General features: G+C 54.6%; 1 protein-coding gene across 2 annotated transcripts; it reads left to right on the plus strand.

The window, feature by feature from the left end:
• Positions 1-1,880: 1,880 nt before the first annotated feature.
• Positions 1,881-10,671, plus strand: IRAK1 (interleukin 1 receptor associated kinase 1). 2 transcript variants are annotated; one of them, XM_081042975.1, is made up of 14 exons: positions 1,881-2,095; positions 2,181-2,348; positions 2,454-2,585; positions 2,704-2,807; positions 2,991-3,179; positions 3,416-3,480; positions 3,667-3,781; positions 4,478-4,596; positions 5,084-5,291; positions 5,605-5,670; positions 7,166-7,402; positions 8,095-8,530; positions 8,969-9,112; positions 9,579-10,671. In XM_081042975.1, the coding sequence occupies exons 1-14, from the start codon at positions 1,960-1,962 to the stop codon at positions 9,638-9,640; spliced, it is 2,181 nt and encodes a 726-aa protein (XP_080899101.1). In that variant the 5' UTR covers positions 1,881-1,959; the 3' UTR covers positions 9,641-10,671. The 2 variants fall into 2 exon arrangements, with proteins under 2 accessions (XP_080899101.1, XP_080899102.1); XM_081042976.1 differs by having other exon boundaries at positions 2,994-3,179.
• Positions 10,672-15,519: the final 4,848 nt, after the last annotated feature.

The raw sequence follows: 15,519 nt of genomic DNA on the forward strand, positions 1-15,519 counted from the left end.
CCTCACCAGGCCCTTGCTGGGTTGGAGGGGACAACTGCTCCCTGTCCAGCTTCACGCGCAAATGTGGACGCACCTATTAGAAGGTGCACTCGAAAGTCCTGGCCTTAAACGTTAAAACAAAGGGTTGAAATTCAGCCTGTGTGCACTGAGCATCTCTTGTGTGCCAGGCCTGTGCAGGGAGCTGCAGTCCAGCAGTGAGCAAGTAGGGCCAAGCGTCTGTTCCCCTTAATGCTTAGTGTGTGTGTGTGTCTGCATGGTGATTCCCATCCTCGGTATGGCCGGCCCCCTCTTTGGGAGTGGCTGAAACTTCTGGGAAGAGGTTCCAATGGACGCCCATATTGGGCACGGGTTTTTGCAAACATCCCTGAGTCCCTGGGAGGACAACCTGGGGTGGGGAGCCCTCTGGGGTCAGAATCGAGAGGACAAGGGGGATGGACGGTCAGGGAAGAAGTGTTACCTTGCAACAAGCATGCCTCTAGCTGGAGAAACAAAAGGAGAAGGCACCTGGTACTGTTGGCTGGGTCTTCCCCTTCTACTGGGGGAGGCTTAAGAAGGGCGCACCGGAGATGCCAGGCACAGTGGGGGCTGCAGACAGCTCTGCCAGAGGGCCCTAGGGAGCTCTCACCCTAACTTCCACCTGGAGAGCTGTTTGAGCTCAACTTTGTCACATGACGGCCAGGAAAGTGCACATGCTGACCCGTGGACACAGAAGGCCTGGCGCCTTCTCGGAATCATAAGGAGTTCTGGATGGCTTAAGGCTGCTGGTGTGTGCAGAGCTAGACATGAGGTGGGTGTGTGGGGCCACGTGGAGACGGCCATGGAGGCTGCAGTGACGAGCTGGGACCCATCAGAAGGCTCCAGGAAGCACAGAAAAGCCCTGTGGCTTGATTTGTGCCAGAGGAGCAGCACCCAGGCAGAGACGAGGCACGGAAGCCACGAGGGAGCCGCCAAATCCATCCAGGTAAGAGGTAGTAGTGATGGCAGTGGTCCCATGGGGAGGAGACAGGAACATAGTGGCTGCTGATGCGGAGTAGAGCCATGGAGGCTGCAGAGCACTATGGGAATGGGCAAGAGAGACAAATATGACCAAGACGTCCAACTGAGCTTGGTGCCTGGCCACTGCTTCAGAAAAGAGGGTGGGAGAGAGAGGCCTGCCTCTGCCACCCTTGCAGGGGGAGCGCAAACTGAGCCAGAAACGTGATCACGAGAGGGAAGAGGGACAACAGGAGCTGAAACCCTGTTTTTAAGAGACTCAAGCACGGTTCCTGTGCTAGTGGGAAGGAGCCAGCAAAGAAGGAAGAGTGGGAGATATTGCGATGAGGTAAGAATTGCTGATGCCGGTGCCTGAAGGAGCGGAAAAGATGGGATCCAGGGCACAGGAGGTGGGCGGAAATGCTCCGAGCCGGGGCAGCCACACTATGAGCTTCCAGACCGTTCTCCCTGCTCCCGACCCCAGGGCCAGCTGACGGGAGTGAGCAGAGGGTGGGAGTGGGGCCTTGGTGTAACCCCCATCTGACCCTGTCACTCCAGCATCTCTGACGACTCTCCACTGTCTCCAAATAAAGTCGAAACGTCTTAAAGGGACGTCCCAGCGGCTGACGTCCTCATTGCTGAGAACGGCTCTCCTCCATCCCTCAGAGCCCCACTCAGACGACCCCTCCTCCTGGAAGCCCGCCCTGCCCGCCTGGCCCCGCGCAGTGGCGCTGCCTCCGCGGGAAGGGACCGCGTGCGGCGCCCCCGTGTGGCCGAGGGCCGCGGTGGCCGCGGCAGCCGCGGCAGCGGGCAAGATGGCGGAGTCTCGGGTACCGCCCCTTCCGCCCCGGCGGGCGTCGCACGAGGACGGCTTAAAGGGGAAGTGAGTCAGTGTTCGCGGACCCGGCCGGCCGAGGCCCGCGCCCGCCGCGGCCCCGAAAGGCCCCGAGAGGCCCCGGCCCGGCGGCGGCGGCAGCGGCGGCGGCCATGGCCGGGGGGCCGGGCCCGGAGGAAGCCGCGGCCCCGGGCGCACAGCACTTCTTGTACGAGGTGCCGCCCTGGGTCATGTGCCGCTTCTACAAAGTGATGGACGCCCTGGAGCCCAGCGACTGGTGCCAGTTTGGTGGGTGGCGTCGGGCCGGCGGACCTGCGGGGCGGGGGGCGCGCGGGACCCAGCGCCCAAGCCTGACACCCCCGCCACCCCGCAGCCGCCCTGATCGTTCGCGACCAGACCGAGCTGCGGCTGTGCGAACGCTCCGGGCAGCGCACGGCCAGCGTCCTGTGGCCCTGGATCAACCGCAACGCCCGCGTGGCTGACCTCGTGCGCATCCTCACGCACCTGCAGTTGCTCCGCGCGCGGGACATCATCACGGCTTGTGAGTGCGCGGCTCCGGGACCCCAGGACCCCAGGGCCGGCGGCCTCCCACGGGGCCCCTCCCCCTGCCTGGGCCTAACCATCCTTTCTTTCTTTGACGTCCCAGGGCACCCTCCCGCCCCCCTCCCACCCTCCAGCACCACCGCCCCGAGACCCAGCAGCATCTCTGCACCCTCTGAAGGAGAGGCCCCCAGCCCCGGGAAGTTGCAGTCGTCAGCCTCCACTCTCCTCTCCCCAGGTAAGACAGCCCTAGTGTTGGGCTTGACGGACCTGAGAAAAGGACCACCTTGCCCATGGCCGTGCCTGTAGATCCTGCCCCTGGTCTCTGCCTGCCTCTCACTGGTATCTTTGTGAAGCTTTTCCAGGCTTCCAAACTCATTCTGGGCCTGAGCTCGCCCGTGTCCCAAGCCCTGCTGCCCTCCAGCCACCACCACCACCACCTCCATCCCCTTCTACCAAGGTAGGTGGGTCCTGCCCCCAGGAGAGGTTCTAAACAAGTAACAAGAAACCCAGTCTTTGGTACACCAGGGATCCCCAGCCAGCCCAGCAGGGCCAGCTGGGAGGCAGCTGGGATGGAGGTACCTTGTGGCCAGAGCAGAGAGGAGGAGACAGGACCTTACCTGATTGGGGTCTCTTCCCACAGCAGAGCCCAGGGAACCCAGTGTCCCTCCTGCGAGGTACCCACCCCTCTCCATTCTGCTGGCCCCTCCATGAGATTTCCCAGGGCACCCACAACTTCTCAGAGGAGCTGAAGATCGGAGAGGGTGGCTTCGGGTGTGTGTACCGGGCTGTGCTGAGGAACACAGTGTATGCAGTGAAGAAGCTGAAGGAGGTGGGTGTAGCATCCCAGCGAGGGCCCTGGAGGGCCGGCAGCAGACCCTCACTATTCTGGTCCTCCCCCCTGCTTCCCATACAGCTCCTTCAGCCCTCTGATTCCCCAGCTCAAGGCCCCCCCCAGCCCCTTGGTTGTTCTGGGCCCAGGACAGATGGCACTGGGAGTGGCCATCGAACCTTGGCTGCAAGAGCCTCATGCTGCCCCTCTCCCCCCCTTTTCCCTGGGGGCTCCAGGACGCAGACCTGGAGTGGACCACTGTGAAGCAGAGCTTCCTGACAGAAGTGGAGCAGCTGTCACGGTGAGCCTAGGATGTTCCTCTAGGACCACGCACCACGGGACCTGGCTCCCTCAAGCCCCCGAAGCTTGCCATGCCCAGCCTAGCTGAGAAACCAGCAGGGACTGCCCACCCCCAACCGACACAGCCATATGGAATGCGCGGTGGAGACTGGGTGGCGGAGCACTCAGGCCCCAATTTTCCAAGCAGGTTTCGTCACCCGAACATCGTGGACTTTGCTGGCTACTGTGCTCAAAGCGGCTACTACTGCCTCGTCTATGGCTTCCTGCCCAATGGCTCCCTGGAAGACCGCCTCCATTTCCAGGTAGTCCTACCTGGCCTGGCACGCTTCCCCCGACGCACTGCGTCTGAGTGGTGTGGGGCATGGGGCCTAGCGCCTGAGCTCTCAGCCTCCGTGAGTGGGTCCCACCGCAGGCAGGGCCTAGGCTCAGGGTTTGGCCCAAGGTGGGATGCCATTTGCCCCAGAACTCTTTCCCATGGCCTCTTCCTGGCTGTCCTGTGTGCCCAGGAGCCTGGGCCCATGGTACCTCTGAAAAGGGTTTAGTCAGTATTGCTCTTGGGGAAATGGGGCAGTGGCAGCAGGCTGCGCTGTCTGGACCCACAGTTGGGCCCTGTCTAGCGAGGCACCCACAAGACTTAAGGGCGAACTGCACACTGTGTTGGGGGAAGTAGAGAGAAAGCCTCCGAAGACGTCCTGATCGCCCTGGGGCAAATGAATGAACTTCAGGAACTGAGGACCGCTGAATTCTGTGATGATTCCGGAAAGCATATCCTCAGACATTTTCCTCGCATGCTTTACAAAGCAGTGGAATAGCTTAATCTCTCTCCTCTTGTAATGTAACTCATGGAGATTTTGCTCCTCATTTTTCAGAAGGAGAAACAGTCCCAGAGAGTGAAGTGCTTGTCCAGACCCCGTGGTGACAGGTGGAGGGAGGGTTGGGGTCAAGGAATGGTGGCGCCCAGCGCCCCCTGTGCCCCTTTGCTCCCTCTGCTGCTCCAGGCCCGGGCCTGCTCCCCACTCTCCTGGCCTCAGCGCCTGGACATCCTTCTGGGCACCGCCCGGGCGATTCAGTTTTTACATCAGGACAGTCCCAGCCTCATCCACGGAGACGTCAAGAGGTGAGGAGGGGAAACAGCTAGTCGCCTGTGTCCCCTGAGAGCTGCAGGAGCGGAGTCCATGGCAAGCCCATGATGCTCCCAAACCTTCCACCAGCAGAGCGTCTGGTCCCCAGGAACCCTGCCCTGAGGGCCCCCATGAGAATAGGTCTGTCCTCTCCTGCTCGAGGCAGAGGTGGGGATGGTACAGCCCTGGGACGGGACGTCAGAGCTAGGAACCCTGGGTAACGAGTAACTGGCATGGGACAGGTGTGGAAGCGAGTCCAAGGACGCCCCACTGATGGGGCCGAGCTGTGCAAGGGTGCACTGGGTTCTGCTTGCTTGGAGCCTCTCAGGAAGCTGGAATGTTCCAGCAGCACCAGCCTCTTTCTGTGAGCAGGATGTGGGTTGGCAGTCCGAAGTCCGATGACGTCAGGGCCAGGCAGGTGTGGGGGGGGGCAGAGCGAGTTGGGGCCAGGGCCTGGCTGACACGGTTCCCTTCTCCCCCAAGTTCCAACGTCCTTCTGGATGATAGACTGCTGCCTAAACTAGGAGACTTCGGCCTGGCCCGTCTCAGCCGTTTTGCAGGGGCCACCCCTGGCCAGAGCAGCACTGTGGCCCGGACTCGGACCGTGCGTGGCACCCTGGCCTACCTGCCTGAGGAGTACATCAAGACCGGCAGGTTGGCCGTGGACACCGATACCTTCAGCTTCGGCGTGGTGAGCCACGGCCCCTCTGCTGGCTGGAGGGCTGGGAGCTGCAGCCAGGCCAAGGCAGGAGGGCCTGGAGAATTCCATGTGGAGCCAGAGACCCATCTGGCAGGTCTTCAAGTCCATGCTCCAAACCACCGAGATTTGAGTCCCATAACATGTCTCTGTCCCTGTGAGGAGCCGGTCCTGACCCAGCCATCCATGGGCCACGCCACTCCATCCACCTTACAAGCCCCCTCTGCACACGGCCCTCCCTGCCAAAGCCCGGGGCGGTGCCCTCCCAAAAGCCACTGCTATGCTCTCCATCCTGCCCTCTCTCCAGGTAGTTCTGGAGACGCTGGCTGGCCAGCGGGCTGTGAGGACGCATGGTGCCAAGACCAAGTATCTGGTGAGCTTCCTGAGGCAAGGCAGGCTGGCAGGGAGGGAGAGAGGGGGGCAGGGAGGTGCTGCTCCTGACAGCCAACAGGTGCAGCCCTGGAGGGTGGAATGGTCTGGAATGCAGCACCTCACAGAAACCAGCCTCTGCTGCTGCTGAGTCATCTTTGAAAGTAGGCAAGGCCCCAAAGAGCTTTCTTTACCTTGCCGGGGAGAAACCTGTCTTTCTTCTGTAGATGCACTGGACCTTTGCAGACCCCACCTGGGCTGGGGACAGGGGACAGGGTGTCCTAGCAGGGCAGTCCCAGTGTTCTGGCACCTGAAGCTACAGCGGGAAACAGAACGCGGGGGCATGTGGGAGGCTGTGGCGGAGATTTGCCAGCTGCGGGAAGCCTTCTCTTGGGCCCCTCCGGGAACGCTGCAGATGAACGCTCCTCGCTGAGGAGGCAAGGCTGAGCCGCCCCCATCTACCCCTTGGTTCCTCTGTGCCTCGCCAAGGACTGAGGCGGGGCCAGAACACAGGAGAGCTGGGTTCCAGTCCCAGCTTGACTGCTGTTGGTACAAATCCCTACTCTTTGCTGGGCCCCGTTCCCCATGTGCAAACAGACTTAAGGCCTGTGCATCGCTTAGCTACTTCCTGGGCCCAGAACGTGTTCGGTCAACATTTGCTCTTCCCACTTGACCAACTGGTACACCTCTAGCTGCTTCTCCTGGCTTGGGGCTCTTTCTGTCTATTACCGGGTCTCAGCAGGTCTGGAACCGGGAAGCCAGACGGGAGCCCCCAGTGGGGCTGCTCTCCATGTTGTCATCACTGCCCCAGACTCCTCAGGGGTCCTTCTTTGGTTTTCTTTGGATCCTTCCTGTTTGTTCTCTGTGCTGCGGCCAAAGCAATCTTTCTAAAACACAGAGATCGTGGAAGCCCCTCTGCTTTCCCATTGTGCTTGGGGTGAAGGCCCAATGTCTGAAGGCCACAACTCTCTGGGTCCTGCCATCATCACCAGCCTTCTCTGTGTCCTCCAGGCTCCCCGCTGCCTGTCCTAGTGCCTGAAAGGCCACCCCCCACTCAGGTGATCCCTCCTGGCCCTTCCCATCTCGGAACACAACGTGGCCTTGGATCCCGTTTCCATCCTGGGGTGCCTGTCCATAGGACACTCCCTTCTCGGCTCTGCTCTCTCCAGCTAATTCATGCTTTTGGATCCCAACTCAGGTGCCACTTGCTCAGGCCAAGGTCAAAAGGCCCATGGGCCCCCACCACAGTTTTCCATTGCTCTATAGGCTTGTTGTTGGCGTGTCTCCCCTCCATAGTCTGTTCTGTGAAGGCAGGCCCAGGCTGTTCTGTTTGTTGGTACTGGGCACACAGTGGGTGCTTTATCAACCCAAAGAAAGACCACAGGCGTCAGTGACCGAGGGCCTACGGAATGTGGCCGAAGACAGACAGACAGACACACACACTCACAAACACCACACACACACCCCCAGTGGCCATGCTCACTCTATCTGTCCCACAGAAAGACCTGGTTGAAGAAGAGGCTGAGGAGGCCGGGCTGGCCCTGAAAAGCACCCAGACCACACCCCAAGCAGGTCCAGCCACAGATGCCTGGGCTGCTCCGATTGCCACCCAGATCTACAAGAAGCACGTGGACCCCAGGCCTGGGCCATGCCCACCCGAGCTGGGCCTGGCCCTGGGCCAGCTGGCTTGCTGCTGTCTACACCGCCGAGCTAAGAGGAGACCCCCCATGACCCAGGTATCCTGGCAAGGGAGGGACAGGAAGCAATTGAGGTGCCCATGGGGGACAGTGGCCTGCTGGAAACCAAATTCGTGGCACTGCCCTGTAGTGAGCCAAACACAGCACCTGCAAGACCTCTTTCTGGAGGCAGAGTTTCCAGACATTCCTCACTTGCCCTTCTGATTCTGCCTGGGGCGGCTGGAGCCCCACTGAACCCCACCTGGTATACAGAGAAGCAAAGGGCTTTTCTTGCGCCCCCTTCTGGGTATACCGTGCCACTGCATCTGCCTTTTTCTGTTCCCTCCTCGTCACCCCGCCTTTCCCTTTGACAGTTGAGAATAGAGAAGCCCCATTTGAGGGCAGCAGGACACTGAGATTCAGTTTCTAGAAGACAGAAGCCGTTATCAGTCCTTAGCTTTGGTTGCTGTAGACTCTCAGTGCTCCTTGTGGCAGGGACAAAGGAACAGAGCTTTCCCAGATGTAGGGTGTGCCAGCTTAGTGGTCCACGCAGCCTCCAGAGCAGCTGTGGGGGGTTTGGGGTGGCAGCCCAAGCCCCAAGGTAGGTCACAGATGACCTGGAGCAGCCTTGTAGTTTCGCTGTCTTCTGTGAGGGATGTGACTGGTTTTCACGGCCAGCCCTGGCCTACCTGGTAGCAGGGTAGAACCTGACCCAGGGCCCCTCACCCTGAGACCCCTCTCTCTCCTTGCAGGTGTACGAGAGGCTGGAGAAGCTTCAGGCAGCAGTGACAGGGCCGTCCCCGGGGCCAGACACTGCTAGCCACGGCCCCCCTTCCCCACAGGAGAACTCCTATATGTCCACCACCAGCAGTGCCCCAAGCAGTGCCAGCCCATGGCAGCCCCCGGCAGTGCCCTCAGGAACCCCAGCCCAGGCTACAGAGCAGCTCCAGAAAGGTCCCAACCAGCCCGTGGAGAGTGATGAGAGTGTGTCCGGCCTGTCTGCTGTCCTGCATTCCTGGCACCTGACCGCGAGCTGTCCCCCAGGCCCAGCCCTGCCAGGCAGCCCTGGAGAGGGGGCCGCCGTGTGGGCCCCAGCACCCCTCGGGCAAGCTGGCTGTCCTCAAGGGGGCGCCGCCCCAGAGTCAAGATGGGGGAGTGGCCCGGAGCCCCAGCCCCCAGCTATGGAAGGTAGCTAGGGACAGGTACCCAGAATAGGGACCCGGGACCTTCTTTGGCAACAGCCCCATACTCCTCACCCCCGGCCTTCTGGGAGGAGAGACCTGGGGCCTACCGTTAAGCTCACTCTGTCCTTAGCAAGCTCCAGGTCTCTGACTTGGGGCAGGTAGCCTGCCTGGCCTTGGAAAGGGGTGCAGAGGACTGCCCACTGCTATCTCCTGTCCCCAAACCATGTCCCCCTGCCCAGATGGGTGAGAAGAGACCAGGAGCTCGCTTCCTGAAAGCTGGGAACAAGGCAGGCTCTGTCCAGGACCAGGCCCCAGCGTAGCTGGGAGCCGGGGCAGGGAGCTAGGCTGGGGGCCGGGAAGACTTTGTGAGGGCAGCAGTGTCAGCAAGGAGTTCCCAGGTACAACAGTCCCTGAAGCTAAGAGGGCGCTCTCTCCACCCCAGGATCACTCCTGGGCAGCTCTGCATCGTCACGGCCACCGCAGATTGTCATCAACCCAGCCCGCCAGAAGATGGTGCAGAAGCTGGCCCTGTATGAGGACGGGGTACTGGACAGCCTGCAGCTGCTGTCGTCAAGCTCCCTCCCAGGTACGCTGTGTGCGCTCTGCAGCTGGATGGCTGCTTCGTGCTCGCTCCAAAGAGCAGTGTTTTCTGGCCATGCATGGACAAGGTCCCTGTTCCTGAGGGCGTGGGACAGTGCCAAGGCAGGCCACCCACCTCTTCTAAAATGGCTAGAAGCCCAGCCTGCCCCCACGCCTCCCTTGCGTATTCTGGGAAAAGCTCTTTTCCCAGCTCCTTTACCTTCTCCTGACAACAGTAACTTCCCTTTGCCTGGGGATGCCAGTGTCCCCTACGCTTCCAGAACATACGAAGCCCCAGTAGGCATTTTCCATTCCAGGTGCTATTTGGAGAAGCACTGCTTAGGAATAGAAACCCCTCATTTCAGAGAGCATCCCCGGAGCTGAGGTGGAGCGATGGCCCAGCCCTCGAACCAGCCCTCTGGCAGCCAAGGACCCTCCCATTCACTAACTGCCATTTCCTCCTCCTTCTGCAGGCTTGGGCCTGGGACAGCAAAACACGCAGGCCCCGGAAGAGAGTGATGAATTTCAGAGCTGATCTGTTCACCTTGGCAGATCCCCCAAACCCAGAAGTCAAAGTTCTCATGGTCGGAAGTTCTCATGGCGCGCGAACCCTCAGGAGCCCGTGGGCAGTAGGGGTGGGGGCCCCAGCCTCGGTGGCGGCCCCTGTACTGTAGGGATGTGGACACAGGCTGGGCTGAGAGTCACCTGTGCCGGCTGCCGGAAGCTGTCAGTAGGGCAGGATATCTCAAAGGCCTGCCTTTAGTCCAGCATTTAGGGGAGAGGAAAGCCAATGTCGTGGGAGGGGTGTGTAGAGGAGGAATGCATGTCTGAAGGCAGCTGGCTGCACAGGCCAGAGAGGAAAGGTGGGTGGGACCACAGGTAGTGAGGGATGCAGTGGGGAGCCGGCTCCTCTGACAGCTGGGCAGGGCGTTTGCAGACCAGGCCTACCGCAGCCGCCCTTGGCCCCCTCTCCTAGTACTTTGCTGAAGCCCTGGGGGAAAGCAGCTACTCTAGAACAGAGCAGATGAGGCCACGGCCTTCCCAGCCGCCTGTAATGCGGAAGAGTGAGGTGTGGCCGCCTGGGGTTCAGCCCACTAGCTAGGAGTGAGGGTTCTGAGCCAGCCCAGAAAGTCCAGTAGCTCCCCCATCAGGCCAGTGTCTGTAGGCTTCCCCAAGGAGCTGCGACCTAGCCTACTATGACACCTGCTAGCCAGGCCAGCCCTGGGTGCTACAGACGGGTACCAAGCCAAGCATCAGGCCCAGGCACTGATGCTGACAGAGGGGCCACTACCCAAGGTTCGCCTAGGCCCAAGTCCTGTGTTACGCAGACAGTAAGAAGCCCCAAGGCGAGAATTTGGGAACAAGGCAGAGAAGGAGGAAAAAAATAGGAGTCACAGTTTTAGAAGCAAGTGAGGTTTCCTGTAACTGTCTTCGAAAGTGGCCCAGGGCTGTAGCACAGGCTTACAATGATTTTGTGTCCACAATCATGAGTCACACTACATGCCCCACGAAACTAGGCATTGATGAGTCCAAGTTGTCCTGGAGTAATAAAAGCTTATGTTTCGATCTCTGGCTATGCTTGTGGAGTTTGTTGCACTAAAAGCCTCAAGCTTTTCCAATGCTTTTCAACTCAGCATTGTTGACTGTCCAGCCCCAAACACCAGGCCCTCCCCCCAAATCCTCTGGAGGCTCTTGTTTCCAAAGTAAGCCACCGTACTGGTGGCAGATCCACAACACTACTACCCAACAGTAATTGCATGGGTTGCTAAATTTTCTCTATGTATTTTATGGGTTCTGATGCTATTGTAAGTGGTATCTTCATATTCTAATTGGTCATTGATAGCGTATAGAAATACAATTGAGTTTTGTATTCTGTGACCTTGCTTAAATTCACTTATTAGCTTTAGCAGTTTTTTGGTAAATACCTTGGGATAGTCTATATACACAATCATTTCATCTGCAAATATAGAGTTTTATCACATCCTTTCCAATCTGTCTTATTTCTTTTTCTTCTCTTATAGCACTGGCTAGGGCCTCTAGTCAGATGTTAAATAGAAGTGGTGAACGTGGACACCCTTGCCTTGTTCTCAGTCGCACGGTAGGTGCAAAGTTGTGTCTTACCATTAAGTCTGATGCTAGCTATAGGATTGTCACAGGTATATTTTGTCAGTGTGGGGAACCACGTCAACTGATTTTCAAATATTAAACCAACTTTGCATTCCCTAGATAAAAAGAGCACTTGGTCATGTGTTACTTATATAATGCTGAATTCCATTTGCTAATATCTCTTCAGAACTTTGGCGTCTATATTCATGAGGGATATTCATCTGCAGTTGTCTGATAATCTGTTTCTGGTATCAGAGCCTCGTAAAATGGAAAGTGTACCCTTATGTTCTTAAAGGGTTGTGTATGCTTGCTGTTGATTTCTTTAAATGTTTGATGGATTTACCAGTGAAGCCATCTTTACCTGGAGTTTTCTTTGTGGGAAAGTTTTTAATTCCAAATTCAATGTTTTCAGTTAGCTATTGGACCATTCAGATTTTCTGCATCTTTGTCAGTTTTAGTAGTTTGTGTCTTTCAAGGAATTTTTCCATTTCATCTAAATTGGCATAAAGTTAATCCCCCTTTATCATCCTTTTATGTCTGTATATTCTGTAGGGACATCTCCTCTTTCATTCCTAATATTGGTAGTTTGTGTCTTTCCTTTTTTTCTTCATCAGTCTAGATAGAGGCTTATCCATTTTATCGATCATTTCAAAGTACCAAGTTTTGGCTTCATTGATTTTTCTCCATCTTTTTTGTTGATCTCCACACTATCATTTCTTTTACTTATTTTGGAGTAATAAAACATTTTGGGTTTAATTTGCTCATCTTTTCCAACTTCTTAAAATGTAACTTTAAATCTTTGATTTTAAACCTTTTTGTAACATAAGCAATTATAGCTATAAATTCCCTTTGAGAACAGCTTTAGCTGCATTCTACTCAGGAGGACATGTTCTATTTTCATTATCATTCAATTCATAATGTTTTCTGATTTCCCTTGTGATTACTTTAACCAATGACCTACTTACAAGTGTATTTAATTCCCAGATATTTGGGGATTTTTCAGATATCTTTTTGTTATGTGTTTTTAATTCCATTGTGGTCAGAGAATTTCTATGATTTTATTCCTTTTAAAATTATGGAGACTTGTTTTATGGTTTAGCTTGGTGAATGTTCCAGGTATATTTTAAAAGAGTATATATTCTGCAGTTGTTCTATAAATGTCCAGTCAAGGAGGTTGATGGTGTTGTTCAAGTCTTAAGTGTCCTTGCTGATTTTCTGCCTAGCAGTTCTTTCTGGAAGAGGAGAGAAAATACCACAGTCTCCAACTGTACTTGTGGAATGTCTCTTTCTCCCTTCAGCTCTGTCAGATTTTGCTGCCTCTGTTTTGCACTGGGTGCATACACATTTAGGATTGTTACGTGTTCATGATAAATTGACCCTTTTATTATCATGAAATGCCCCTCTTTATCTCTGGTAATATTCCTTCCTTTTTTTTAAAAAAAAAAAAAACCTTTTATTTATTTAAGTATGTTTTTCCGGACCCATCAGCTCCAAGTCAAGTAGTTGTTTCAATCTAGTTGTGGAGGGCGCAGCTCACAGTGGCCCCTGTGGGGATCGAACCGGCAACCTTGTTGAGAGCACCGCACTCTAACCAACTGAGCTAACCGGCTGCCCCAATAGTCCTTCTTTTGACGTCTGCTTTGTCTGGTATGAATATAGCCATTCCAACTTCTTTATGCTTAGTTTGTTTCTGGCATAACTTTTTTCTTTTTGTTTAACCTATCTGTGTCTTTATATTTAAACTGCACTCATCAACAACATGTGGTTCCATCTTAGTTTTGTAACCAGTCTGATAATCTCTTATTTGTTTTGTTTAATCCATTTACATTTAATGGTAGAGCTTAAGTCTATACCATCTCACTGTTTTTCTGTTTATCCCATCTGTTCTTTGTTCCTTTTTTTTTCCTTCCTGACTTCTTCCGGAGTAATCAAAGATTTCTGGTGTTCTATTTTTTTTTCTCCACTATTGGCTTGTTAGCTCTAATGACTGATATCACTGGTTCTGCTCGAGACCCCTTCCTGCACCATGATCTGGAAAGTGCCTCAGAGGCAGAAAGGTAAAAATCCGGGCTGCTGTTGGGGTCACTGCATTGGCTTCCCTTCTGATCACGGTCCTGCACGGCCTGTTGTCCAATATCTGAAAATACTTAAACGTAAAATATTTTGCCTAGTTTTCTAGTTGTTTACAACCAGAGGGCTATTCGGACATTGGCCATTCCATCATGGCCACAATCACAAGTTTCCCCTCTTTTCTGAGCGATTCTTCACTCCTAAGGTCACCCTCTCTCCTGCATGATCAATTTTCCCTTGGCTCCTGGATCTAGTCTCATCAAATATGTCCCCAGGTAGCTTCCATTGGTGAAGAACTCCTTTAACCAAACATCTCTCTCCAATCACAACCCCAATTCTCCGTTCCTCTTTCTAGCCAAACTTCTGAAAATAATCGTCTATTTTCTCACTTCTTCCCATCCCCTCTTCAACCCTTTATAATCTGGCTCCTACTCCACCACATTCCCAAAATGGTGTCAAAGTCACCAATGATCACGTTGCCAAATCCAGTGACACTTTCCCGACGTCATCCTATGAGCCTCTTTGTGCCCTCGCCCCCTCTGACTGCCCTCCCCTGGCAACCTCTGCAGTGCTGCCCTGTCTGTCTCCTCTACCCAACCTCTCCAAGGTAGGAAGGAGGCCATCAGGACTCACCCTGGGCCTCTTTGCTACCTCCACTCCCTCCTGGGGTGAACTCACTCATCCTCATGGCTCTGCAGACCATCTTGCTAGTGATCATTCCCTCCTGACATCTCCGACAATGAGTCTCCTCTGAGCTTTTCGCCCATGCTTCCAACTGCCTGCTACACATGTCTTCTCTGATGTCTCACAGGCTCCATGGCTTAAATGTCACAACAGAAATTTGGATTCCCAGTCATCACGAGCTCTCTGTATCGCTGTGGCACTACCTCCACCTTCCACCCAGCTGCCCAAGCCAGACCCTGAGAAGTTAGTCCTTTTTAATAGCGTGTGTTAGGGAGCTGTAACTAAAAGGTAGAAAAGTACATACACTGTACATGTGTAGCGCAATGACTTTATGTATGTATACAGCCATGTGACAGCCACCACTTAAGCCAAGATGTAAGTCTGCTCCAATTAGGTATTACTATATATCAAACCACCCCAAAACTTAGGGACGGAGAAATCACATTTATTTTGCCCATGAACCTGTAATCTCGGCAGGGCTCAGATGGAACAGCTCATCTGCTCCACTCAGTGTCAGCTGGAATGGCCTGAAGCTGGTTTCTGGAACCATCCAGAGACTTCCACACATGTCTGGGGATTGAGGCTTACTGCCAGCTGAGGACCCTGTCAGGCTAGGAGACCTACACATACCTCTTCCTTGTGGCTGTGTGGCTTCTTCCCAGCACATGGCTGGCTTCTGCGGGTGAGTGTCTCGAGAGAGAGCCCGGTGGAGGCGGTGTCCCTTTTGGTAGCCTGGCTTCTGCTATACCCTCTTCATGAGAAGCAAGTGGCTGAGGCCAGCCAATATTCGAGGGGAAAGGAATTACAGTCCAGCTTTTGATGGCATGGATGCTAAAGAATTTGTGGATGTGTCTTACACCAGAACAAGGGCATGTCCATCACCCCAGAAAGGGCCCTCACGCAAAAGAACCACACGCTACATAAGTTTTGCATGTTCTTGAACTTCACAAAGTTATGAAGGTGTTCTCCTTTCACTTCGAGAGACTTCATTGCCTTACCTCTCATATTTAGGTCTGTGCTACATGTCACAGTGATTTTTGTTCCTGGTGATAAGTAGGCATCAAGATGTCCTGTTTACCCACGTGGACATTTCAGTGTATCCCACACCAGTTAGTAAAAAGACTATCTTTCTCCACTGAATCAGAATGGGGACTTTGTCATCAATCCACTGGCTGTATTTGCACAGGCCTGTTTCTAGCCCTTGTTCTGTTACATCAGTCTATCTAGCCATCCCTGCACCAATACCACACTAGCTTCATTATTGTAGCCTTCGAGTAAGCCTTAATTTCTCTTAGCGGTGATCCCTTCAGTTTGTTCTTCATGATTGTCCTAGTTACTGTAGACCCTTTGCATTTCCATATCAATGGTAGAGCAATTGGAACTCTCACCCACTGCTGGGGAGAATGTAAAATGGTCCAGCCACTTTGGAAAACTGTTTGGCAGTGTCTTAAAATGTTATCACCCACTTACATATGATGCAACTATTCCACTCCTAGGATTTACCCAAGAGAAACGAATTCATACCTTCACACGAAGACTTGTACACTAATTTTC

The sequence above is a fragment of the Rhinolophus hipposideros genome (genome assembly GCF_964194185.1).
Source record: "Rhinolophus hipposideros genome assembly, chromosome: X".
NCBI lineage: Eukaryota > Metazoa > Chordata > Mammalia > Chiroptera > Rhinolophidae > Rhinolophus > Rhinolophus hipposideros.

Coding starts and splice junctions, on each gene's coding strand:
- IRAK1 (XM_081042975.1), top strand. CDS start 1,960: ATGGCCGGGGGGCCGGGCCCGGAGGAAGCCGCGGCCCCGGGCGCACAG. Junction 2,096..2,180: donor CAGCGACTGGTGCCAGTTTG/GTGGGTGGCGTC, acceptor GCCACCCCGCAG/CCGCCCTGATCGTTCGCGAC. Junction 5,671..7,165: donor GTGCCAAGACCAAGTATCTG/GTGAGCTTCCTG, acceptor TCTGTCCCACAG/AAAGACCTGGTTGAAGAAGA.